This window comes from Mauremys mutica, chromosome 7 (assembly GCF_020497125.1).
Source record: "Mauremys mutica isolate MM-2020 ecotype Southern chromosome 7, ASM2049712v1, whole genome shotgun sequence".
NCBI classification, from domain to species: Eukaryota; Metazoa; Chordata; order Testudines; family Geoemydidae; genus Mauremys; species Mauremys mutica.
The window spans coordinates 50499327-50526350 of NC_059078.1; the positions used below are offsets into that span (position 1 = coordinate 50499327).

The following is a 27024-nucleotide window of genomic DNA, read 5'->3' on the forward strand; positions in this document are numbered from 1 at the left end:
TGGGGCCAGCTCCTTCTTCTCTAGTCACTTTATGCACAGCTTCACTGTCTGGATTCTCTCCAACGGACTGTAGTGCTGCGCTATTGGGAGGTACCAGCCCACCTGGACCCCAGGACGAACAAGAGGCCACACCCCGTCCAGCAACAGCCACAGCCTATTTGAAACCTGGGAGGTGGTGGGCGGAGCCTCTCAGAAAGAAAAACCCACTCCCACAGCATGTGGAATTAGATTTCCCTCCACCCCCCAGGCTGGGGGGTGATCCCCTCCTTCCTTGGCCTCTTGGAGGAGACTGACAGCAAGGGCCCGAGGTCCATTAGGGCCCCTGATGCTCATGGCGATTAGGGGATGCAGCCCCAGGGGAAACGCACTGAGATCCACATGAGCCCCTAAACAGCCCTAAGGAGGGGACAGCACAGACTCTGCTCGTCAGGGATCACAGCTGGATTGGAATGGATGATATGGATGTGGGGGAGCCCCTCTGTCCCAGCCCCCATCCTCTAAGGCAGGCAGCCAATAGAAACCCTAACATGACAGCCAATAGAAAGCCAGGAAGGGGTGCATCCATTTCTTGCAGAGTGCGCAAAAACGCATGCCCGTTCAGCTGTGAGTGATGAACCCAAATCACACAGTCAGAACAAGGCAGGTGTTAGCCAGGCACAGTCCACGACACAGCGGGTGTCACCGTGTGACGCTGTTCCCCAGACTTACAAGTTGGCCAGCTGGAAGAAATGCTGGGGTGGCTGGGTGCTGTGATGCACGTTCTGTAGAGGGGAGCTGTGGCAAGAAGCAGGGCAGTTTGCTCGCTGCCCCATCCTCTCTAACTAGAGGCAAGTCCGGAGGGTGAGTTGCTGCTGAAGAATCGAGTGCGTGGGCGAGATTCCTGGATGGTTTGGGCCCACCTCAGTTCCGGGCCTGGTGGATACACTGCGACTCTCCCCACACTTGGTGTCGCTGCTTTTTCCTCCACTGGCAGGATGACCCGCAGGCCCTGAGCTCTGCTGCTGCTCGGCAGAGGGGCAGCAGTATTAATGAAACCATTTGCAGACACAGGCGGGCTTAGTAATGGGACCGAGGCGCTGACCCGTGCATGGGATTAGCTCTGCGACGCGAAAACCGAGATTCCCCGTTCCGCACCTCACCATACGCACATGATAGAATAACCTAGTGCTGAGCACTACCAGAGCTCCGGTGGAGCCGAGCTGAGGAGCAGCACCCAATTACTTCATTTTTGACTGTTGAATATGTGTCCCCGCCCTTGACTCTGGGGGCATGAGCCCGTCTTAGACACAGATACAAAGAATTCACTAGTGTAAACTAAAGTGAAATGTACCAAACCCTCTCTCTCATTTATCCCTCCCTCCCCACAGCTACCTGAGCATCTGCTATGCAAAAATTTCTGCATTCCCCATGTGCCCCATGCCGCCAAAACTCATCAGCCTCCAAGGGGAGAGAGACTTTCCAGCCCCTGGGTGGGACCACTCAGCACCCCAAGCTAGGACACCGAGCAGCGCCAATGACTCTGCAGGCAGCCAGGCCCAAAACGGAAATTCTCCCACCTCAAAGCTCCCACCTGTGCAAAGCTCCCGGCAGATCTTCAGCGAGAGCCAGGGGCTTGGCACATCTCAGCACAGTGCAGGGCCCCCCGGCTGCTTTCAAGATGGTGCCCTTCCCTGCCCAAGGATCCTGTCCGAAGGGGATCAGTAGCTCAAAACTCCCCCTGGCAAGGAAATCCATGTAAAGCGAACCCCACACACATAGTTCAGAGATGGCCAGACAGCTGCTGTATTCCATGAGTGCCCTCTTTTGAGCTGGCTACAATGGCCCCAGGTTCCAGACTGCAAGGAGCAGCTGCCTGGCCTTGTGCCAGAGACCTTGGCCAGGCCTCTTATGGGCCTCTTGCAGGGTCCACTGGGCTGAGAGCGACTGCAAGCCACAGGCTGAGCCAGGGCGACGGCCTCTTGGAGTAAATACTGCACTGCCCAGGGAGCCCTGCAGGACATGCCATGCCTAGGCCAGCTCCCTGGGGCTGAGAGGATGCCACCCCTCTGGCTCAGCGTGCGTGGCTGAGCAGTGGCCCCCCCGGCGCCTCACCTGTGCTTTGCGCCCCCTGTTGACAAAGGTGCAGATGGGGTTGTAGGCGCCAGTGCCGCAGACGTACAGGTGGGTCCGGTTCCAGGGCTGGATCAGGCGGATGAAGTTGCCACATTCGCCCTGCGAAGCAGGAGGAGAATGAGAGGGGTTATGGGGGACGGGGGCAGCATGCGCAGGATCCTCGGCACCCCCATGCTCGCCCCAGTCCTGCTCACATGGTGCATGCTCAGGCCTCAGATGTCAGGACTGCTGGGGACTGGCGTGTAACCAGGAGGGTGTCCTGGTGCGAGAGGGGTGGCGTAGCCTGATGCCAAGCCTGGGGCTCCTCTGAGCAGAGGGATTCAAATAGCCCAGGGATGGTGAGGGTCAGTAGGTACTGTCAGGACCAACATTGCTGTGTGGCCTGGAGCTGATCCAACCCTGGGGACTCAGTGAAGGAACTTTCTCCCCACATGGAGTCCCACTGGGAGTGGCTAGGGCTGGTGTAGCCATAAGCTCCCCCCCAAGCCAATGCTCCCTGCCCTGCTCCAGGGCACAGGCAAGCGGGCACCCCACCCCCTCTGCTCTGGGGCACAGGCCAGTGGGCGCACCATCCCTTTCTGCTCCAGGGCTGTTCTCACTGGGGCTGCATTCCGGGGCCAGTCAGGCTGCGTTACCAATGGGTGAGATGCAGCAGTACAGCAATTAGGGCTGGGTGTCCTGCTGGGCTCAGCTCCTTAGTTAACGACCCAGGGTCAGGGCCAGGCATCCTGTTCGCAGCTCCTGTTTCCTCCGTGTTGGGGGAGGGAAGCCTGGGAGTGCAGCAGGGGAAGCTGGGGAAGGAGTCGTTGGAAAGCTGGGGGCCGAGTGGAGGCTCAGGCACGTTTGTCGTGGGGGGGTGGGGAGCCCTGCGGCAGGAGTGGCGGCAGCTTAGCGACCAGTGGAGGGAAGGACTTGGTGTTAGGCGGCTGCCAGGCATGCGGGGCTTGGCTCCAGTGGAAGCAGCTCAGTGACCGCCAACCCCTCGCTTCCTTGGAGCCATGCAGACTCGTTCGATGGCCTGACGGGAACCGCGGGGCGCGTGGGCTGAGGATTTCTGGTGGTGCCTGGCTGGTACCAGCAGGAGCCTGGCCTGAGCCTGGGTGTGCCCCAAGCAGCAGTGACCGCACGGCACGTAGGATGCAGGGAGCAGCAGTGCTGGCTGCCCCGCTACCCCTCCTGGCCCTATGCTCTTGACAGAGGGGCCACAGGGCCAAACCTGCATGGGCAGAGGCAGCCAGTGCTGCTCATCGCCGCTGCCATGGGGCTGGCTCCTGCACCAGGCCTTCCCCCCGGGCGCCCCATTTCCACTCTCAGGGATGGGGACTGATGCTGTACCTGGGCGGGCCAGGCTGGCAGACTGGCGCTGAGCCTAGCATGGGCTCAGGAGGCGAGGTGCTGGGAGCAGCAGTGCAGGGGGAATGGCTCCACAGGTGTGTCCCATGGGCAAGATTTCTGGGGGGTGCCTCTGCCCCCATATCCACATCCTCTCCAGCTTGGGCCCTGAGACATCCATTGGAACGGGAGGACGTCCCCAGTTCTCAGCGCCCTGCCATGGCCACTCAGCCTCCCAGCACAACAAGGACCGAACTCAGACCCTCCCGCAGGTTGAATGATGGAATGATCACCAGGCCCAGGCGACCTGGATCCTCTCCCCATGGTTGATTGGTTACCATAGCAACGTGCCAGGGAAAGGTCACACACACATTCCCCTGGTGAGCCAACGGCCTCTTAAACCACGTGCCAGTATCATAACGCTGGGATGCAGGGCACCCAGGTGGAGATTCTCTGTCACCATTACAGCCTGTAGTCTGTCAGCTGACTCGACGAGTGTGGATCTCAAAGAGCCAACCCTGAAGGAGTACCCGGGCCAGCTCTCCATGCCCGCAGGTGTCTTTGCCCAGCCCCCGGATGCGTGCCCCCAGAAGGACTCACGTTGTTGTTTTTCCCCGACAAGACGCACTCGTCGATCCGCTTCTGGGACGCAGGCCAGTGAATCTGACAAAACAACAGATGCCAGGTCGTCACCTCGGGTGTTCCACCGGGTCTAAATTTCGATCAGGCTGAACCCATGCAGCCGAGTCCTGGGCCCCTCAGAGAGCTCCGTGCCAGGGTCTGCTACCAGCTTCCCAGCGGGAACAGCCAACAGCTCGGCCAGCACAGGGCTGCCCAGAGGATTCAGGGGGCCTGGGGCAAAGCTGGGGAGCTGCGGCGCTTGTACTCATCCGGCGGTGGTCTGGGTCTTCGGCGACATTTTGGCGGCGGGGGGCCTTCAGTTGCTCTGCATCTTCAGCAGAACTGAAGGGTCCCCCGCCACCGAAGACTGGGACCGCCACTGGGCCAGGGCTCACGGGGCCCCTGAGGGGCCCAGGGCCTGCGGCAAATTGCCTCACTTGCCGCCTCCTCTGGGCAGCCCTGGGCCAGCACACGGGGATCAAACCAGGACCCTGCATCTCACTGTGTTCCAGGGGCTGGGAGAAGCTGCCCTGGGCTGACAGACGGGGGAGGTGAATTCCCTTCTCCCCAGTGGTGGCTCCACTTCTGGCCCACGGAGAAGGGGTCTCCTCCAGTGGTGGACTTAAGAGTTAGTTGGGCCCTGTGTGCAGCTTCATTTTCACCATCCCCCTTGGGACCCAGCCAAGAAAAAAAACATTCTCTCATCTCCCCCCTTCGCGTTTTTCATTCATCCTTCTTCTATAAATAATGGAAAGTACATGAAAATAAAGTGAGGAACCTTGATTGGGGCAGGGGGTTGGGGGGCAGGAGGGAGTGCGGGCTCTGGGAGGAAGTTTGGGTGCGGGGTGTGGGCTCTGGCCTGGGGCAGGGGGTTTGGGTGCAGGAGGGGGACGGAGGCAGGCGCATACCTTGGATGGCGTGGCTCCCAAAGTGACCGGCGCACACACCCCTCCGGCAGTGGCTCCTAGGTGGTGGGGGGCCAGGGGGTCTCTGGATGCCGCTGCCCGCAGGCACTGCCCCCACAGTTCCCATTGGCCGGGAACTGCGGCCAGTGGGAGCTGTGGAGTTGGTGCTCAGGGCGGCGGCAGCACGCAGAAACACCTCCTCCTCCAGGGGCCGCAGGGACATGCCATCTGCTTCCGGGAGCAAAGCAGCATGGAGGTAGGGAGGCAGAGCGGGCAGGGAGCTGCTTTAGCCCTGCTGCGCTGCTGCTGGCATGTCTCTGCGTGCCCCTTGTGGGGAGGGGAGCAGCGGGTCTCCATGTGCTGCCCGGGGTGGGGGCAGTGCACGGAGCTGTCTCCCCCCAGCCAGGGGCCCACAGCAGCCGGCCGCTTCTGGGAGTGGTGTGGGGCCACCAGCCATGGCATGCAAGGCAGCCTGCCTGCCTGAGCCCTGCTGCACCGCCGGCTGGGATTCAGGAGCAAGTTGTCAGATATTTGTCCTGCATTTTGGGGACCCCCCTGTTGTTGGTTTGTTTCATGGTAAATCTGCTCCAGGTCTCCTCCACTGAAGCTCAGGCGCCAGATCGGGGAGGTGGCCCAGAGGTAGATAAAGGACCCAAGAGGGGCTGGCAGCCTTCCCGCTCAGCATATCCTGCCCCTTAGCCCCTCCCCAACCTCGGGCATGGACCTACAATCTGCTGCTCCTGCTCCATGCCTCCCTGTTGGCCAGGCCTCAGGAGCCACAGGCCGGGGAAAGCTCCTCCAGAGAGGGCCCAGCTGAGCCCAGTCTGATGGGCCAGCAGGGCACTTGTGAGGGACCTGGGAATGCTCTGGGGGTGGCTTTGCCACATGACATCCCACATGCAGTACTAAGAGCTGAGAAGAGAGGAGGCAGGGTCTAGGCAAGCTCATCCTCCCCTCCCCAACAGCTCCATCACCACACGGCCATTAGGGTTACCAGGCATCCAGTTTTCGACAGGAACGCCCAGTCAAAAAGGGACCCGGGCGACTCCAGTCAGTGGTGCAGCAGGTCTAAGGCAGGCTCCCTGCCTACCCTGGCTCTGCGTGTCTCCCAGCAGTGGTTGGCATGTCCCTGTGGCCCCTAGGCACAGGAGCGATCAGGGAAGCTTCACATTCTGCCCCTGTCCCCAACCCCAGGTCTGCAGCTCCCATTGGCCTGGAACCGCAGCCAATGGGAGCTGTAGGGGCGGTGCCTGCAGGCACGGGCAGCATGTACCACGCAGAGCTGCCTGGCCATGCCTCCGCCTAATGTCCAGACATACCGGCCAGTTCCAGGAGCCACGCGCAGCCAGGGCGGGCAGGCAGGGAGCTTTAGCCCCGCTGCGCCGCCAACCGGGAGCCACCCGAGGTAAGCGCCGCCTGGACGGAGTGATCCCCATCCCGCACCCCAACCACTACACCTGGTCAGAACCCCTTCCCGCACCCAAACTCCCTCCCAGACTTCATACCTCCACCTGCACCCCAACTCCCTGCCCCAGTTAGAACCTCCTCCCACACCCAAACTCCCTCCCATAGCCTGCACCCCACACCTCCTCCTGCACCCCAACCCTCTACCCGAGCCCTAAGCCCCCTCTCGTACCCTGCCTCAGCCCACTGAAAGTGAGTGAGGGTGGGGGAGAGTGAGTGATGGGGGGGGAGGAGAGGGCTGGAGTGAGTGGGGGCAGGACCTCAGAGAAGGGGTGGAGCAAGGGTGGGGCCTTGGGGAAGGGGCAGGGGCAGGGGCAAGGGTGTTCTGTTTTGTGCAATTAGAAAGTTGGCAATCCTAATGGTCGTGCGTGGGTGTGCTGGAGGTGACACTGGTGCTGGTCAGTGGCGCCTGGCTGGCAGCTCAGTGAGAGCAGCCCCGAGGGCCTCATCAGTTCAGAGGTTTTCCTGCCCATCTCCAACTGCTGACACCGTGCCACTGAAAGCAGCTGCACTGGAGTACTCAGGCTGACTATGGAGGCTGGTGTTTTTACTGGGTGGCCCCAGCTACTCTCAGAGCAGGATTAGCCAGCGCAGGAGCACAGGCATCGGAGCCCCGTCTGCTCTAGTGCTTCCACTCTCGCTAGCACCAATGGGGAATCTTCAGAGAGCTCCCTGCAGAGCCAGCCCATGAGGCAAGTCTCCACTTAATGCTCGGCCTCTCTGCTGAGACATCAGAAAGAGCACTGGGTCAGGGGGCTTTAGGGAGACCCTGACTGAGACAGGAGCCCATTTCTCTGTCCCCAAAGAGACGGGAAGGGCCGTAGGATTGAGACAGTCATCACTGGGATGGGCCAGCTTTGAACCCCAACCTAGAGAAATTTGTACCTTATTCCTAGTATGTGTTTCTCTGGCCTCAGCTCCCAGCCATTGGGCGGGTTCTGCCTTTGTCCACTAGGTCCAAGACCATAGCTATCGGATCTGTCCTCCCCACGCAGGCTCCCATCACCGAGGATCAACCTTCTCAGGGATCAATTAAATAGCTGGAGCTTCCTAAGTCAGTCAGCAAAGGGCCCCGACTGGCTCTCGGCTTTGCAGCCTGCCAAGGTCCTGGGGGAAGTGCACACTAGAACTGGACAGTCCCCAGCAAGGGTCTCATGTCCCTGGGTCCTGGTCTCCCCCTGGCAATGACTCAATATGAGGTGGAACCAGGCAAAGCAGGGGATGGATGGTGGCTACCAACTCATTTCACTCCAGCCCAGGGGCCTAGCATTCTTCCCCCTCCTGCCCCACTTCTCCAGCCCCTCATCCGTTGCGGGCCCCCCAGGCGGGGGCAGGTTGGAAGGGCCCTTACAATGAGGGGTTCCCGGTTGATGTCGTGCAGGTCCAGCGAGAGGATGTAGTCCTTGCTGCCCACGTACATGCGGTCGTGGTCCTCGTCCTTCAGCAGGATGCGGTAGTCCGTGGAGTTGAGCAGGAAGTTGAAGAAGTGAGCGGTGCTGGTGGCCTTCAGCTCTGCAGGCAAACACAGATGGGGAGGTCAGGCTCCTCCCGGCGGGACTCTGGGTGCAGCGGCATCCAAGAGAGCAATGACCCCTCACCTCAGAATTAGTCAGCCCGCAAGACAGGGCTGTGACGCCCACCATAGCCTCAACAGCCGCAAGGTTCAAACCCCCACAGCTTTGGGGTGCAATAGGACTACATCACACATCCCAGGGTCTGCCCTGCTAGGCTCTGAGCGCCCGACCCACATGCCAGGGCCCTGCCAGGCTCTGAGCTCTCAAACCACACATCAGGGCCCCCCAGCCTCTGAGTGCCCAACCCACACACCAGGGCCCCCAGCCTCTGAGTGCCCAACCCACACACCAGGGCCCCCCAGCCTCTGAGTGCCCAACCCACACACCAGGACCCCCAGCCTCTATGCGCCCAACCCACACACCAGGGGCCCCCAGCCTCTGAGTGCCCAACCCACACACCAGGGCCCCCAGCCTCTGAGTGCCTGAATCACAGGCCAGGACCCTCCAGCATTCCCTCCTCACTCCTGGACTGATCTTCCACCGATCAACCACAGGCATAAAGTAGCCCTTCTGCTCAGGCCCGGGCACCTTAGGCCAGGCAAGGAGAGGGCTGGCAGGGGGTTACAATGACCCAGGCCCGGGTACTCCTGGGCTGGGCAGGGATGGGGCTGGCAAGGGATTACAATGATCCAGGCCTTGGCACCATGTGGCCTGTGTTTAACATGCTCTGCAGACTGACCATCCTTAAACTCAGGCTGGCCACTGTCCTATGGGACAGATCTGAGCAGCCCCACCCCATCCCTCTTTGCACCTCCACCCACCCTTCCCCCACATCTGTTAGTTCTCCTATAGGCTAACACTTGACACGCCGACGGCACCTTTCACATCAAGAGATCCCAGCCCACAGCCCTTTCACTCATGCCTATAGACACCCAGGTCGTGTCATCAAGCACTGAAAGGCAACCACATCTAGGGTGGGACGTGTCTACAAGCCCGCACAACACTACCCAGGAAGCAGAGAACAATCCTGTATCCCAATGAAATTATACAGGAATTTCAGCCTCCCTGGGGCATTGGGGTCAGCACTAGTCAGAGGGGAGCGCACCCCCCCTCCCATTTCCTGCAGCACAGTGCCCTTTAGCACCACACTGGGTTATTGGGGCCAGAACCGGCTCGGAGAGCACCCCCTACTGAGCCACCCGCCCCACTCCCTGTGGCACAGTGCCCCCTAGTGCTGCACTGGGGCACACACTAGCTCACAGGGGAGAGCGCCCCCTACTGAGTCATCATCACCTTTTCCTTTAGCCCCTGAGGTTTCCATGGAGACCACGGTGCCCTTCCAAAGAAGCTCCCCTAAGGACGCCTGGATCACACGAGACCTGACAGATGGCCTGGCACAGTGGGACAACCCCTTCACATGCTGTCACGGCGCAGGGCACTGGGGAACCCTCACAGCACAGCCCCTGAGATAGCCAGTGCTTGTTCACTGCCCTGCGGCATCACTTAGCGCTGTGCGCCTCAGGATGGGCAGAGCTGCTTGGGCTTGAGAGATTCATGGCTCAGCCAGTGGGCAGCTAAATGCCAGTGACCTGCCAACTTATCACTCCCCCATCCCCGCTGGCAGCCAGCCATTTCTGCAACCCACACCCAGGAAGGTCCCCTTGGCAGACGGGGCAGTGCCCTGCTCAGGCTGGGGCCCTGGAAGCCAGAGGGCCCCGTCCTGCCCCAAGGCATTGGATCCTGCAGATGTTGTGAGGGCAGCTCACACCCACTGATCCCAGAGCGAGCAGCGGCCTGCCCACTGACCAGCAAGGAATGGGGCCCAGTCAAGCTCCTGGCCCCTTAGAAGAGGGGCAGGCAGAGCCATGGCCCTGGGGGATGCAGAGGGCAATGTGGACTGCAGGGGTGAGATCTCCAGCAGGGCCCATCTGGGTGTCCTTTCCCTGGCAGTGACTGGCACCCAGGGAGCGGAGCCAGGTTGTGCAGTGGGGGGTGGGCGGCCGAGGCCCTTGCACCTGGCCCTGAGGCATTTCCTGCAAATCTCTTTGGGAGTCCAGACATACTAGAGATCTCAGCATGACAGGCTGGCAGCAGCTGGGCGTAGGGCCCAGCACAGGTGCCCGTTGAGCTTTGTCAGGAATCTGTGCCCACAGCTGCCAGTCAGTGAAGGCAGGCTGCAGGGAAAGGGGATTCTGTGCCTCCTGGAGAGCTGGGTCGTAAGGCAGAGTGGACTGAGCATCAGGGTCTATGCCCAGCTGTGCCAGGCACCGTCAGCAATTGCCTTCCCCCTCTGTGCCGCTTCCCAGCCTGTGGGTATTTAAGACTGGCAGCCTGTGGGGGCAGGGACTCTCTCGCCAGGAATTCTCTCACTTGTGTACGTGCAGTGCCCGGCACAATGAGGCCCTGAGCTCAGAATAAGGCTCTGGCCCCTCGCACCAGAAAGTCAAGCAGTCAAATACTCTGGCCGGCCCCATGGCAATGTGGAATATTATCATCCATCCACCTACCCCTGTACATACACACTCATCCATCCATCCCTGTACACATCCATCCATCCATCCATCCCTGCACATACACACTCATCCATCCATCCATCCGTCCCTCCCTGTACATACACACTCATCCATCCATCCCCGTACACATCCATCCATCCATCCCTCCCTGTACATACACACCCATCCATCCATCCCCGTACACATCCATCCATCCATCCATCCATCCACCCATCCCTGTATATACCCACACTCATCCATCCATCCCTGTACACATCCATCCATCCCTGTACACATCCATCCATCCGTCCGTCCGTCCCTCCCTGTACATATCCACCCACCCATCCATCCATCCCTGTACACATCCATCCATCCCTCCCTGCACATACACACTCATCCATCCATCCCTGTACACATCCATCCATCCATCCATCCATCCATCCAGGAGGCAGGGCTGGGTGGCACAGAGCTGGGTGGCACAGAGAGAACTCATTGAAGAACCCCAGCTCAGGACACTGTCTGCAGCAGGTGCCCCCGCACGGGGTACAGGAGTGGGGAGGGAGGAATATTGGGAGCCCCTGGTTTGTCTCTGAACAACCCCTCCCCCATGCCCCAGCACTGCCAAGGACACCGCTATTTTTGCCACGCTAATAGCCAAGCTGCTTGTACTGGGAGGTGTGGGGGGGGGTGTGGGGGGGTTGCCCAACACCTGCCTTGCTGGATGCCAGGGGATCAGCTAGCTTCTGCCCAGGCTACTGGTGCAGGATTCCCCCAAAAGGCAGATCTGTGCCCACTTTCCACGTCAGATCAGCCCCAAGGCCCCCTCTGGCTGGGCTCCTATGCCAGGCAGGCCCAGCCGGCCCCAGGTGCACCATCGGCCACAGCAGGACTCTGCTATCTGCCGGGAGCTGCCCCAACCACCCTGCAAGGGAAACAAGCCCCACTGCCTGGGCACCAGAGCACCCACCTGCCCGCTCCCTGTGGGCACTAGGGCTGCAAACCCTCATCCCACCGCAGCCACCTCTGCTCACCCTGGACGAGCAGCACCGAGCCCCCCGCCCCCTCCCATGCCACAGAGGCATTAAACCCCCTACGGGGCGCGGTGTGACGGGATCCTTAACGACACCTGCACCCTGGAGCCATGTGTCACCCCCAAGCCCTACTGGCACCAGCTCCCACAGACACCATGACCACCATGTGCTGCCCTGCCCCGGATGGAGCCAGCACAGATGTTAACAGGGGAGTCACCCTCCCCTGCCTCCTGACTGTCACGGCACTCGTCAGAGAGCCCTGCCAGCCACTCAACGCCGAGTGGGCCGCACCCCATGCATCTTGCCAAGGCATACTCATACATCAGCCAGAAGATCAACCCCCGGGCCTGCCGGGGCAGCAACCATGGCTCCGTGCCAATGGGCACTGGCCAGGACTGAGCCAGACTCCTCACTCCAGGGGCTGAGCACCACGCATGAGTGCCAGTCCCACCCGGCTGGCTGCTGAGGATGGGTAATGCTAAACACAGCAGTGATGCTACCGCCCCAGCTGATCAGTGCTTGGGAGACCCCCTCACTGGGTGCTGGCTGACTGTACTCAGGATGGGGGGTCTCTGGGAAGAACCCCGCACAGCTATTCCACAAGCTGCATGGCATTAATAGCTCCAATGCCTGAGCTGGCAAAGCCATCCATCCTGCCATCCTCACTTCCTCGCCATAGTTTAGAAGCTTCCCAGGTGCACACCTCTGTACTTCTCCCCATCTGAGCGGGGCCTTTTGGGACAAATGCCAGGAATGCAGTGGCCTGGAAGGACTGGGTCCAAACCACACCGAGGGACCTGATCTGACTGAGAGCTCAGCATGCTGGGTGAACCCTGAGAACCTGCCCTGAGGTGCCTTGGCAGGAGCTGCTGGTGTGGAATGTGTGGGGAAATCTGGCCCTTACTCAGGTGCCTCATAAGTGGAGAGCTCTTCCCAAAGCCAGGGCACACCTGAGATCTCCTGCCCTCAACGGAGTGACACCAGTGATGGCTCCATCCCTTGGCCATTTAGGCTGAATGCTGCTTGCTAGTCTTTCTTTCTTTCTTTCTTTCCCTCCCTCGCTCTCTGGAGATGGATTCCCCCAAGGACTGCAACAATGACCCTCATGCCCTTTTATCTCTGATCAGCACCAGCACACTGAAATCATGGGCTCGAGACTGAAGAACTCTCTTGATCCACCTTGTGCTGAGCTGTGTGGAAGGACCTGGAACCCATCCAGGGGAAGGAAAGCCCAAAAGGACAAGAAGAGAGAGAGTGGCTGAAAGGACAAAGAGCCGACCTGGGTAGGTCTGTAATGTCCCCATGGGGTAGGTTTGTCTCTCATTGTGGGAGCTTCTCTTGGCATCTAATGAGCCCCACATGCAATGTTGTGAGCCGGTGAACCAGGGGCGCGGGCGCTTTATATTCTAGGAAGGAAATATTCCCCCTTGGGAAGTTATTTTTAGCCCGAGTGTGGGAGAAACGACTGAGAGTATAATGAGGGTCATGAATATTCACGTGCTAAATGAGGCAGACAGATGGAAGTCAGGAGTGCTACAGATGCTTTGGGCAAGAGCCAGGTTTTTGTAAGCACACAGTGTCACTAGCACTACACTGGGACTCAGTCTGGTTACATTATCCATCCCTCTGTCCAACCCTCCATCTGTCCATCCATCCATCCGTTTGTCTCTCTCTCTCTCCATCCATTCCTCCCTTCCTCCATCTGTCCATCCATCCATCCATCCAGTCAGCCAGCCAGCCACAGGTCCATTTATACTCCCATCCATCCCTCAGACTTCCCTATCTTCTCTCCCTTCCAGCCAGCCAGCCCACCCCTCCTGCCATGGCACACCCAGGAGGGGGCGGCAGGGAATAGCAGAGTCCCAGGCCAGATTACATCCATGGGTCAAAAGCAACATCAACGGGCTAGGAAAGACCTGCATGCGGGATGTGCTTAGAGGGGCACTGCAAGGATGCCACCTGGATCGTTGGCCAGGGACGCTGATGCCACCTCTCAGGGCATGTCCCAGAATGCCCATCAGGAGCTGGGCGGTGTGGGCAGCCTGCAGCTGGCTCATCCATACAAGGCGTACGCTTCCATTCACCAAGGGCACCCGACGCTCCACAGGAGATGAGGGATTCCTCCCAGCAGTGCACCATCAGCACTAACCAGGACGCCAGTGGCGTGAGCTCCCTCTCTCCAGCCCCAGCCTCGCCCAGCAGGGGGCGTTGTGGGGAGGGGGGAAGGAACGCTGGCTGGGGGGGAGCTCCTGGCTACTCCAGCCCCAGCCTCTCTCAGCACAGGGTGCTGCAGGCAGGAGTGCTGGCTGTGTGGGAGCTCCCAGCTATGTCAGCCCCAGCCTCTCCCAGCAGGGGGCGTTGTGGGTAGGGGGCAGGAGCTGGCTGTGGAGGGAGCTCCCAGCTACTCTAATTCTTTCTGGCAGTGTCCCTCCAGTGCCAGCCAGGATTTAGACATGCAAGGTCCCTCACAGCCATACCCTAGCAGTGCCCATAGCATGATGGGCAGAGTCAGTGTTGGACACCCAACCTGTGTCACAGGGACACTTGTGCTTCGTTCTGCTCCCCCACTGCTCGGTTCTACCATGTCCCAGCCCTGACAGCCCCCCACAAACCCAGCTTCGCCCCATCCCAAAATAGCATGGGGTCTGGACATCGGTTCCCTTTATGCACTGATCAGGGTACATCTTCTGCAAGGTCTTAGTAACCCAGCTCCTGGGACTGTTCTGGGATGGTGTACAGCACTGCCAGGCACCCGCTTGGCTCCCATCCCAGCCAGCTCTCTGCATCGCTCACTGAAATCTGAAATCCCCCAGGTCCCCGCACTGGCCTCACACAAGTGAGGAGGGAGTCCCAAGAGTTTTGATTCGATCCCCTGCCTCCCAGCCAGGTCCCCTCTTCCCTGCAAACACTGAATCCAGCAGCACACTTGCAGGCCTGCGACCAGCAGTGCCCTTTGGATTTCTCCTCCGCATCGCTGCAATCCCAGCTCTGTCAGGTACGGCTGAAATAACAAGTCTTATCAAGGTCATCCAAGGATGTCCATGTGCAAGAGATGCCTCCAAAGTCTCTCCAGAAAGGGAAACTTTCTTTTGACAGACTTCTTCTCTACTCCAGTCCCAGCATCTCCCAGCAGGAGGCGCTGTGGGGAGCAGGGCAGGAGATCCTCTAAGTGGTTGTTGAATACACCGACTATACCTATATGGCTACACAGGCTGTGCTGCGAAAGGGCACAAAGGGGATGTAGGGCTATTTTCCAGGCCCCACCGGGCAGGGGTCCAGCACGTGTCCACAGCCTCTCCGTCCTGGGTTATTATGATGGCAAAGCACTCGGCGATTTCAGCGACCCCCCTGCTTCCAGGGCTCGTGAGAGCCCCACAGCGCCTAGGAGAGCCTGCGGGGGAAGCCAGGTGCTGATGACAAGCTACATTTCCCTCCCCTCCCCACAGCCAGACAACCCACACCGGGCAAAGGCTCCCCAGGAGAACCAGTCTCCAGTGCAGTCCCCTGGCTGAGTGAATGGAAGCGTGGTCTGTGGGCAGATGAGCTGGCACAGGCTATCCAGGCAGGGTGTCCACGGGCATCTCAGCTACACTTCCACTGGGGGGAGTGTTAGACAACTCATCCATGCTCCCTCAATGCCCCACCTTTCCTGGCACCCTGCCACCAGGGTTCGTCCACTTCGATCTCCTGCAGGGCTGCTTCCAAGCTGGACCCAAAGCCATTGGGGCCTTTCCACAGAAAGCAACGGGCTCCGGACCAGCCCTAAGGTCATTCACCCCAGCCCCTTCGGGAAATCCAGGCTGAGCCTGGGGTGGCAGGGAGGTGGAGGGCAAAGGTCGAGGGGGGGGCTGGAGGGTGCAGTCAGTGGGCATGAGTCCCTGGGGATGGGAGGAATAGATCCCTGCCCCGTCTAATGGGGGGTGGGGCAAAGAGGGCAGGAGGAGTTGGGAGGGGGTGGAGAAGTTGGGTGGGAGAGTTGGGAAGCTGGGGCGAATAGGGAGGGGACAGAGGGGAGTTGTGAAGGGGCAGGGGAGCTGGGGGAAGTTGCGAAGGGGAAGTGGGGGGGGTAGGTGAGCTGGGGAGAGTTGGGAGGAGTGGGGGGCAAGAAGGAGTTGGGAAGGGGAAGGGAGGGCAGGGGGGAGTAGGGATGGGGCTGGGGGGAGTAGGGAGAGAGCAGTGGGTCTGAGGGGAGTAGCGAGGGGGCAGGGGGAAGTTGGGAGGGGTAGGGGGCTGAGGGAGTTGGGGTGGGTAGCAGAAACTGAGGAGAGCGACAAATCTGTATTGGATGCTCTCTCCACCAGACCCCAGTCCATCTCTATTCCCGGCCCAGCCCCAGCCCCCAGGCCCAGCTGCGCCTTGGGGGCCCCATGCTATGACCATAGATCTCTGGAGGGCCCCCCCCCCGCTCACCCCGGTGCCCTAGTGCACTACCTGGGAGCTGCCTGCCCGACTGCCACAGCAGGCATTGCCTGGGGGAAGGGTGTGGGGGGGCCGTGGCAGGGGGCTGGCACCCTGCCCACTGCAACATCCCAGTGTGTCCCTTGCTGGGAGCAGATGCCTTTGTCCTCACTCTTCCCAAACAAACATCTGGCATGGGAGCTGGTGGGTGGCTCCCACATCTGGTTCCCAGCTGGGCTGAGCGATCGCCCAAGTAGGAGACGCAGGAAGGGGGGCCGGCAGCCTCGGCCAGCTCTGTTTATGTTGTGCGGCGCTTGCTGCTCCAACATCCTCCCTAGCTGCTGCTACTCTACAGGCAAACGGGGGCCCAGCTGCCCCTCGCACGCTCCTGCCACGCCCCTGCTCCCGGCCCTGTCCACAATCGACATTGTCCTAGCTGTGCCCTCCTCCACAGCCCCAGGGCTCACAGCTCCACGGTGTGCCTGGGATATCCAGAACCTGGCACGGCAGCACCAGACTGGGGCTCACTCGGGCTCTCAACTTCCCCGCGCCACCTCCATGTGGTGCCCATCCCTGGATTCATACAGCACAGGCAGTGCCCGCTGGCAGAGCCACTCCCCAGAATTTGGTGCAGATGAGGCTCATGGCACAGGCTTGGAAGGGGGCCCTGGGCAGCGACATCCCATGCGGATCCAGAGACCCACTGGGGCCAGGCGGCAGGGCAGGGCAGAGCAGAGCCTGCAGCACAACTAACATCCCTTGGACCTGGAGACCAGGACAGGGGCCACTCTGCCCGCACCCTATCTCCAGCCAGCCTCTTGCCTGCCCAGCCTGTGTGTGAGTGTGTGGGTGCATGTGTGTTCCCAGCCTCAGTGCACATGCGTGTGTGCATGTATTCCCATCCTCTGTGTGTGCGTGCATGTACATGTGCGTGTTCCCAGCCTCAGAGCGTGTGCCTGTGTGTGCGTTTCCACCCTGTGTGTGTGTGCGCATACATGTTTCCAGCCTCAGTGTGGGTGTGTCTGTGTGTGCATTCCCACCCTTTGTGTGTGTGTATGTTCCCAGCCTCAGTGTGGGTGTGTCTGTGTGCATTCCCACCCTCTGGGTGTGTGCATGTTTCCAGCCTCAATGTGGGTGTGTCTGTGTGCATTCCCACCCTCTGGGTGTGTGCATGTTTCCAGCCTCAGTGTGGGTGTGCCTGTGTGTGCGTTCCCACCCTGTGTGTGTGTACGTGTTCCCAGCCTCAGTGCGCGTCTGTGTGTGCATTCCCACCCTGTGTGTGTGTGTATGTTCCCAGCCTCAGTGTGCGTGTCTGTGCGTGTGTTCCCACCCTGTGTGTGTGCGTGTTCCCAGCCTGTGCGTGTGTCTGTGTGTGCGTTCCCACCCTGTGTGTGTGTGTGTGCATGTTCCCAGCCTCAGTGTGTGTACGTGTTCCCAGCCTCAGTGTAGGTGCATGTGTGCGTGAGTTCCCACCCTGTGTGTGTGTGTGTTCCCAGCCTGTGCGTGTGTCTGCATGTGTGTTCCCAGTGTGTGTGTGCATGCATGCACCACTACCACGTCTCTTAAAAGCACAGTGCACTAGTGATGTAGGAGTTGGAACATATTTTCTGGTACCATGCCTCCATCTCCCCCTCTCTGCCAGCCCCAGTACCCCGCACCCTTCCACAGCCCAGACAACACAGACTGTACAAGACTGTAGTAAGGTCGGCCTATAAAAGACACTCTTGGCTTAGCCGTCCCGAGATGGAGTGTGGGGCCCAGCTCCGTAGCTGGGCATAACAGACCAGACACCCTCTGTTTCGAGATCTTCTGCCCTAGGGTGTGTCTGAAACCTGCTCTTGTGATATAGTGTTTGAGAGCAGGGTCACTGTGCCCCAGCTGTGTGTGTGTGCATGCACACAGATGCCCATACGTGAACACTCACACATGCAAATGCATGCACACACGCGTGCGCGCACACACACACATGCACGCGCACACACACACGCAAGTGGGAAGTCGAACCAGCCCAGGGACGTGTCTATTTTGCTCTTCCTCCAGCCACAGGAAAGGAAGCAAAACAATTCTCTGGTGTGCTCCCAAATGACAGTGGTTAGGGGAAGTGAGTGATGCCTCAATCATTCGTTCACCGCCGTCCTTGGCTCCCAGCGGGCATGCCCTCTGCCCTGTCCTAGTGCACTGTCCCTTCTGTGACTGCAAAGTCCAGGCTAGGCCATGGGGAGCCCCGGACCCCCAATCTGGGAGCTGAAAAGCCAGAGGGAACCACAGGGTCTGTCTGTCTCACAGCTGTGAAATGAATTCTGCTTTTCCCCTCTACAGCATGGCCCTGGCCCCTCTGCCACATGCTGCCACCCAGCTCCTGCTGGGGCCACTGAACGTACTAAGGCCAGGTCCACAAAGGAGCTGATTCCTAGGGCAGCGAGGCACCAGAATATCTTTGAAGGTCTGACTGTGGGACTGGGTACTAAGGTGAAGAACGAGCAGCTTTGCTGAGTCCAGCCTGTTGTGCTCTGTGCAGCCAGCTCCGCTCTCCCAGCCCCCCACCCCCCAACCAGGTTGGGAATTCCTCCCATGGTGAGTGGCAGGGCTGATCCTCAGGCAGTACAGGCAACAGGGCGCAACTTACCAATTAACCCTTTCCACAGCATTTCTGGCATAGGGCAAAACCCCCACCGGGTCTGCAAAGGGCAGCCAGGGGAAGGGCTGAGGGGAAGCCGTGTGTGTGTGTGTGTGTGTGTGTGTGTGTGTGTGTGTGTGTGTGTGTGTGTGTGTGTGTGTGTGTGTGTAGGAAAAGTGTGTGTTTTTTTGTGTGCAAGAACAAAGAGTGTGTGTGTTTGTGTGTCAAACAGAAAAGGACCTTCCAAGAGGTGCCTCTTCCAAGAGGTGATTAACCCTGCCGCCCCGGGGCAGGGACTGCTCTGCTCTGTGTCTGTCCAGCACCAGGCACAGCAGGGTGCCAGACTGAGACCAGGCTGGTGCGACCAGCATGCACATAAACAATAATTGAAGCTACAAGGAAATTCTCGAGTGTCCATTTGACACCTTCCCTGGAACCACTCCTTAGCTCTAGACGAGAACCAATTAGAGTGAATTAGCCTGTTCTGCCTCACTGAGGTAGCCCTGGCGATACTCTCCCCAGGCGCGGGGGCCTGACAGTTCAAATGAGGGGCACCGTCCCTTTAAATTAGCAAAGCCATCAGGAAAGTAACGGACAGGCATGGGGGCCACCCCTATCACTGTGCCAATGGCCTGGGCAAAGGCTGTGGCAGGTTTTCATTAACTCGGGCGTTCCAGCTGGGTGATGTGTGTGAACAGGGCACAGGCAGGCAGGACGGGCGTTGTGCTGGCAGACGAGAGGCACAGCTTGTCCTAGCGAGAAGAGCACCTCTGGAGACCTGGGTGAGGAATGTGTGGAGATGTCCCACCTGCGACCACATCTGGGGTTAGCAGTGGGCAGAGACAGAGGCTGCACCAAGCCTTCCAGTGGGCTTGCAGACCCATGGCAGGCTCCTGGGGATAATCCACATGTGGGTGGGATGGGTCTGTGTGGGTTCATGGGATGGGATCTGCGGCTCCTGGCCGACGGGGGAGATGCACAAGTATTTGTGACTCTTTTTCTGTGAGCGCTCGCCCATGCAAATTTTCCCACACCAGCATCAGAGGGGTGCAAAATGCCCCTTGCCAGTGCAGTTTGTGGAGGCCTGTCCACACCTCTGAGCTCCTGCTCTTCTTCCCTCTCTGCTTCCCTTTCCATGACCCTGATTAGGGATCTCCCCACACAGCAGAGCTGGCTGCAATTATTTTGTTATCACGTTCGTTAGACAGAGAGCAACTTTCCGAGCTTTCAACAACAAAACCAAACAGGAACAGGACAAATTGTGCTGTGTGTGTGTGTATGTGTGTGTATCACTGCAAGGCACTCACGCGTCCAGTGATTCACTGCCAATGCAAGCCATAGGGCCTATGAGCCTGACCCACTGCCTCTGCCAGTCCCTGGCCCACTCAGCCAAGCGGGATGGTCAGAGTCCTGCACACACGTAGGGAACCACCTGCCACCAGAGCTATTGTCCCGGCCCAGACCCCCTTGCTCCCTCCCTGCCCTGGGACAGGCGCTGACCTGCCAGTGAGCCTCACTGCACCCAGGTTCCTTAGCCTCTCCCCTGCGGACCCGGCATCACTGGGCCCACACCGCAGAGGGGTGCCAGGCTGGGGACTGGGTTGGGCTCAGAGCTCACAGCATGCCTCGCTAACAGGCTTGTCTGACCAACGCCGCTGCTCATGCTCAGGCTGGGGTCTGGTTTCCTGGGCTAGCCTGCAATGCCGTCTGCATTCACAGCGCCCCACATGCAGCCTGCGACCTTCCACTGGGGGTGCCTTCACCAGGAGCCTGGGGTTAGCACTGCCCCTCAACTGGCCACACGCTGCCCCACAGGGCCAGCCCCGGGCATGCTGCCCCCACCCGGGACTGGGATAGAAACCTGCTGCCTGTTGATCCCAAGGCAAGATTCTCAGAGCTAGCATGGGGACACAGCGCCTGCTCCCTGGGCCATCGGCCTGCGCAGCCTCCTCTCAGCTGCCCACGAGACTCGTGCCAACTACAGAGCCACAAAGGCTGTGCTCCCTGGGGCACCTCTTCCCACCGACTGGCCTGGGGAAGGGCTGCAGGGCTGCAACCCCTCCAATGTCCTGTCAGGGGCCAACCACAGCTGGCTGGGGCTAGTGTAGGTCCAGCTGGTGGCATCCTGGCTGGGGCTGGCAGTTGGGGTGGGTGTGGAGCAGCTCAGGGATGTACCTGCTTGGCCGGCCCCAGCCTGACCCCCTTATCACCACCCACGGTGCTAATTCCCCACTGATGCTCCAGCTACTGCTGGCCTCTCCACCAATCCCCTGGAGAGCCCCTCACCGCCTTCTCAGGCCTGCTCCTGCTCCTGCTCTTCCTGCTGCCAGGACAGGAAGAGGTTCTGAATCCAGAGACTCCCCCAGTTCCTGTGACCACCCCCCCACCCCTTGCAGGACAGGTGCAGGAAATGGGAAGGAGATGCCTGGGGGAGCCGGCAGTGACAGCTCCACCTCCGCTCCCCCAGAAGCCCCGTCCATGCTCAAGTGCCAGGGTTCGAAATGGCTTCCCCCGAGGCCTCCAGACAGTGGTTCCTGAGGAGCCACACCACTCAGAGGGGTAGAGGTCTCCCCATTACGCCCCTCTCAGTGCGGGAGGCTGAGGCAGCTCTCCTGTTCCGCCAATGGGCCTGCCCAGCTCTCCCTGGGGCCCAAATTCTACCCTCCTTGCTCTCTGGCTGTGCTGTGTGGGAGCAGCAACCTGTTTTGGGCACTCCCTGCTGAGCTCAGCCTTTGTGGGGGCTGGGAAGGAAATCTCCAGCTCTCGTTGTCTAGTTCCTTGTCCTTAAAGCTAGGCCTGTGGGGCCGGAAGCTAACGCTGCCACAGGAGGGGCTTAAGGAGCCCCCACCTGGTGCTCTGGTGGACCTGATGCCCAGGGAGACGGGGGGAGGAGGGGTATACAGAGGGGGTGCCGAGCAGGTTCTGAGGGTGTGACTGCGCACAGTCCGGTCTGGTTTGGACCCAAAGGGGTACACATGTATCCCAGCAACCTGTTTTGGGACACAAAGGCAGGGAGAGGATCGAATACAGCTGCAATCATGGGGGGAATTTCAGGAGTCAGAGTGTGGTTACCAGGAAAGCCAGTGGCACTAAAGTGCCAGGCGGTTTCTTGTGCCTATTCCTGGAGTGCCTAACAGACCAGGCACACCCCAGGAGGCTGGGGGCTGCACACACTCAGACCCCTGCCCCAACTCAAACAGCTCATCTGTAAGATGCCATCAGGCCTGATGCCAGTGGGCGACAGGGGGCAACACCCCCCCTACTGAACTGCCAACATCACTTCTTGCAGCTCCTGGGTTTCCTTGGGCATCTCCCAGCCCAGCCTGGACATTGCCACAGCAGCTGGCAGCATGTCCATCATCTTCCCAATGACTCATCCCTTCTTCCTCCAGCAAAGGGCAGGCAGGATTGGGTGGGTGACGTGATTCTCAGCGGTGCAGGGAGCCCAGGGAGCGTAGTCCTCCCAAAGCAGGGAGTGGCAGATTTTTGCCTCCTTGGTTGACATGTGAGTCATCGGGAGCTGGAAAATGGGTAGGAAGAGTCAGGGGAGCAGTCGGCCACTTCCCTTTCTGATTCGGGCAAAGTCATCGGCAGTTTCCTTTCTGGGCCGTGCCATGGTCACCTCCGCTGCAGGAAACACAGGCACAGGATGTGAGCTCACCAGGCTCCTTTGGCCATGACGGTTGGCTGCTCTGTTTGCTTCCCCAAGGTCTCAGGCGGGCGAGCCCCTTTCCTGACCTCCGGCAGGCCGGCTCGTGGGGATAGTGTGCTCCCCAGGGGACCCGCGGATGCGTGTCTGGATAATTGATGAACTCAAGTTGGATTTATTCAATACAGCTGGCCAAGGAAACCCAACCTGTGACAGCAAACAAAAGCACAGCAAAGACAGGGTTTGTTTATGGCCCTCGGATCTGTTTTCAATAAGCTATAGCCCTGGGGTGATGGATTGTTTGCGGGTGGCAGGTTTGTTGACATTGTTTTAGAGCTCGAGAGCCTTGCTGGGAGAGCAGGGAAATTCAGGGGGCCCAAGGCAGCTGCGCTCGGGCTCTGGAAGGTGCTGTTCTCCGCTGCCTGGAGAGGGGGATCCAGCAGGAAGGGGCCACCAGAATACAGGGCCTCACTATCCCAAGGCCTGGAGTCTGGACTCCAACCAGAGGCGTTTTAATATCCTTGGCCTGGGCCTGGCTCCCTGGCACTTCGCCTTGGGGGGCAGGAGTGTGAGGAACACCAGGGTTTGCATCTGCCCCTCCTCACCCCCAGCATGGGTGATCCTCTCTATCCACAGCGTGCCCTCTGTGTGTGGGGCTGGTGGGGCGGGGCCAGCTGTGTGTGTGCCAGCCCTGCCTGTTGGCGATCTCTCAGCCCTGAGTGGTGCTCTGATCTGCTGCTCAGGCGGAGCCCTGCCAGAGAATGTTTCTCCTCTGTATCCTCGCCTGTGCAGATGGGCATCCAGCAGCCCAATGAAGGCTGGGCCGTACCTCTCCAGCAGGGGCGCCCTGGGGCTGGTTTCAAGTGAGCACAGACACCACCTGTGGACTGCCATGAGGCACCAGGGCTGTAAGAGTGGAGGCTCAGTCCTCCCCCCGCAGACTCTGGCTCCCCCAGTGCCAGGCTCCCTATCCTGACTCGGGGGGCCCTGAATGGCCCCGGGACACAGACCCACTCTGGGTGCCAAAGCAGCGGTGTGTGGAACGTCCCGCCCACTGTGCGCCACAGCACCCCAAATACACACTGGGCTGCTCTCTCCACTGGGAACTGAAATGCCCGTCTGTGTTCGGCTTGGCCCCAGGGTAGCGGCGGAGCCTTGTAACGGAGGAAATGCTGTAGGTTCGGCTGGGCCCATCACATCCCTGCAGAACACGATGGCAGCCAAGAGGCGTCCCCTGGCTTGGGCCAGCAGAGGTAGGGCTGCTCCAGGATGGACGAGGCCAAAATCCCTTCTTGTCCCAGGTGCAGCAGGAAAGGGAACCGGGGCCACCCTGACCAAGGTCTCTCCTCAAGAGCTAAATTTAGCCTCCTGGCCCTGTGGTGAGCGAACACGGGGATGCTGCCGGCAGAGCATTTCCTGCAGCCTTGGCCAGGAGAGCGGCCGGTGGGGGGGACCTGGACGGACTCTGCCACAGCTTCTCATGCTGCTTTGCTTTTCAGAGAGAAGAGATGCTGGCCACTGGGTAAATTCCAGAGCGCTGAACCTGGCCCTGCAGACTTGCGTCCACACCAGCCAGCAAACCCCAGTACTGGGGGAGTCCAGCCTGGGTCCCTAGCAGGGAGCAGCAGATGCCCTGGCGCTGCATCACAAGGCCGTTCCGCTGCACAGTGCTATGGTGCAAATACCCCCACGGCTTTCCATGGACCCACAGGCTCCTCTGTTTTCCTCCACCCACTGCCCTGCTTGAAGGACGATGGGTGTCAGCAGCTCGGCTGCATCTACTCTCTGTTCGTGGGTACCACGCCGCAGCATGAGGCAGATGCCTCCGACGCTTGGGGGAGGCTAGACAGCTAGTGGAGCCTCCATGCAAGCTGGGGGAGCTGCATGCAGCCTCCTGAAGGGCCATGGGCTAGTCCAGGCTAACACCCATCCTTGAACTCAGAAGGAAACTGAGGCCCTGTGAGACTGAAGGTCTGCCTACAATGGGCCCTGGAGGTGTGGCTGCAGCCCGGGTAGACACACTCGATTGGCCCTTCTCTAGCCAGATCAAAGCTTGCTTGAGAAACAATAGCAGTGAAGCCATTGAAGCCGGGCGGGGAGCCCCTGGTGTGTGCGCCCAGGGCCCTGGGTGAGGGAGGCTAGCCTGTGCTGCCATGCCTTCGCTGCTGTTGTCATGCGAGCTCACTCGGGCCTGGATGGGCTGCAGTCACAGCTCCCAATTGCAGCGCAGATAAACCCTCAGTCTCGCTGGGCCTCCATTTCCCTCGGTGCAATGGGGATAAGGGCACAGTGCTGTGAGGACACAACCTCCATGGCCACCCCAGAGCCTAGACTGACCAACCAGCCCTGAGCCAGCCTGTTCTCTGCTGCCACTGCTCAGCTCTGCCCGCTGGCACCTCTCGCCCTGCCTGCAGATGCAGGACATGCCAGAACCCTATTCCTGGTAGGCCGCATGCTCTCCTGCAGTTCCACAGCCAGACGCTGCTGCTTGACCAGGGGTGCCTTTCGATGCACGGCCCGTCCGTGTGACAGCTCCATCCCCGGCATCACAGTCTGCATTCGGAGCCATGGGTCATGAGTCAGCGAGGGGCGACTCAGCAACTCCTGGGGGGGAGGGGAACAGGGTGCAGTTACCCCCTGCGAGGAGGGAGAGGGCCAGGGAGGCTGGGATTTGAGAAAAGAACAAGTGGGCGAACGGCTGTGTGGGCAGGGACAGGTGGGGTGAGGATGGGAGGGGCTGTGGTGAGCGGATAGCGGGGTCTGAGGACAGGCAGGCTGAGGTAGATCGGGGGGAGGGGTGTACAGGGGTGTGTGAGGTCAGCCAGGCTGGGGTAGATCGGGGAGGGACGTACCAGGGGTCAGGCAGGCTGGGGTAGATTGGGGGAAGGGTATGTGACAGAGTAGGGAGTATTAACTTGGTAATTTTGCATGGGAGTTTTACTAGTTTACTGTCTTCTGTTAACATGGAGCGTGCCTCCATTTCCCTGAGGTACTGCACCAATACTAGATGGTGGTGGGAAATAAGGGAGTGACTTCACTGAGGGATGATACTTGATGGCCAGCACTTAAACCAGAGGTCTCAAACTCCCAGCTCGCGGACCATCTGCGGCCTGAGAAACTCCCCACTGCGGCCCGCAGAGGAGAGACAGGAGTAGAGACACAGGCAGACACTGCCGGCAATGTCTGCTGTAGGCTCTATCCCCCATAGCTCCCATTGACTGGGAGAGAGGGACAGAGATATCATCATTAGATGCCCGGCAGAGTCAGCCATGGAGACAGCATCACTTTTTTCCACAATGAATACAAACAAGTCAAAATACTGAACATGACTATCTGATGCACACCTTGCTGAAATCCTGAAGGTTTCAACTGCTCAGTCATGGAGGACAAACATCAACAAATTGACAGAACTGAAGCGTTGCCAGGTGTCTGGCAAACACTAAAAACTCTCTGGCAGGCGAAGAATTGTATAAAGTTGTAATGACAGCTTTATTATTTCTAAGAAATTCAAAATAAAAAATACAATATAAACATTTTATTTTCTGAACACCATCTACAGTGACATTATTGGCCCACAGGGAGGATTTGAGGACTGGCACTGGCCCTAAGGCAAATTGAGTTTGAGACCCTTGACTTAAACAATGGTGGCTGCCCTTCATAAACTAAGCCCAGGAGGAGATTGGGGTCAGGTGACGCCTTCTGCCCGGGAAACTGGACAAAGGCTAGAGAAGGGGCCGAGGAGTGGCTGGGTGAGGCAGCAGAAAGGGGTTTCGGTTGGTTCAGCTGGCCGGGGAAATGTACGTGTGTGTGTGTGTGTGTGTGCGAACGCGTGTGTGCATGCGGAGGCCCAGAACCTGGATCTGGGCTTCCCACCTCCCAAAAGGGACCTGACTGAGGGGTTCTGTTTTCTGTACCTACAAGCTCTGCTTTAGACTCTGTTCCTGTTATCTAATAAACCTTCTGTTTTATTGGCTGGCTGAGAGTCACGGTGAATTGCAGGAAGTGGTGGGTGCAGGGCCCTGACTCCCCCACACTCCTTGACAACTGCTGGCAGTGGTGGGATGTACTGCACCCTGTGGATGGCACTTCCTGCAGTAAGTGACTGGGGAGCAGTAAAACGAAGGGGGATTAATAAGAACCAAGCATGCTGAAGGCTCAGAGAGGAGCAGTTTCAGGAGGCGGAGGAGCTACACTTAACTCCTGGGAGTATGGGACCAGTGAGAAGGACTGTTGCAGTAACGGGGTCCCCCTGGGGACTGCTGTGAGCGATTTCAGGGGTGGAGGAATCTGCAGCTTGACCCTGGGAGAGAGGTGGTGACCTGGAGAAGGGCTGGCACAGTAGAAGTTCCTCCTGGAAACAGTGGGGAGCTGAGAGCACACAGGCCTGCGAGTCCACAACAACTTGGGAACAGCAGGGAGATGTATAACCATCTCCTTAAGAGGGACCTTGTAAAGCTGTGCAAGGAGAGGGGGCTTCGCAGAGGGAAGGCCACCAAAGCACAGGTGGTTGCCCAGCTGGAGGAGAAGGATTGCTTGGAGGAGCTGATCGCTGTCCCTGAGGGAAGCAGCCCGGCAGATGCAGCATGGGCACCAGTGTCTGTCCCGACTAGGACTGGTCAGACTGCTACCGAGGGCACTCTGAGGGCCCTCCTACCTATGGCTTGGGGAAGGGCTAGAAGCAGCCAGGTGAACCCCAGGGACACCGTGACCCCCGTGGCCAGCAGGGGATCCTCATGGCCAAGCTCCCCGCTGGAGCTGAGGTGGCTGGAATGGGAAAGAAGGAGCTGGAGGATTGGGAGAAACAGCGGCAGCATGAACTGGAGTTGGCAAAGTTTAGGAGCAGAGAGCCCCCTGCTGCGGTGAGTGAAGGGGGACCCAGGACTACATGG

At 59.5% G+C, this 27024-nt stretch overlaps 1 protein-coding gene across 2 annotated transcripts in view; it reads right to left on the minus strand.

Annotated features, from left to right (window-relative positions):
* LOC123374974 (semaphorin-3F-like) overlaps positions 1-27024 on the minus strand; it is a 110802-nt gene that overhangs the window by 25148 nt on the left and 58630 nt on the right. For both annotated transcript variants that reach the window (XM_045025435.1, XM_045025434.1), the window contains exons 3-5: positions 7786-7946; positions 4045-4107; positions 2092-2211 (exon numbers count right to left, since the gene is read on the minus strand). In XM_045025435.1, coding sequence (XP_044881370.1) covers positions 2092-2211; positions 4045-4107; positions 7786-7946 — 344 coding nt within the window. The remainder of the gene's footprint in view (positions 1-2091; positions 2212-4044; positions 4108-7785; positions 7947-27024) is intronic.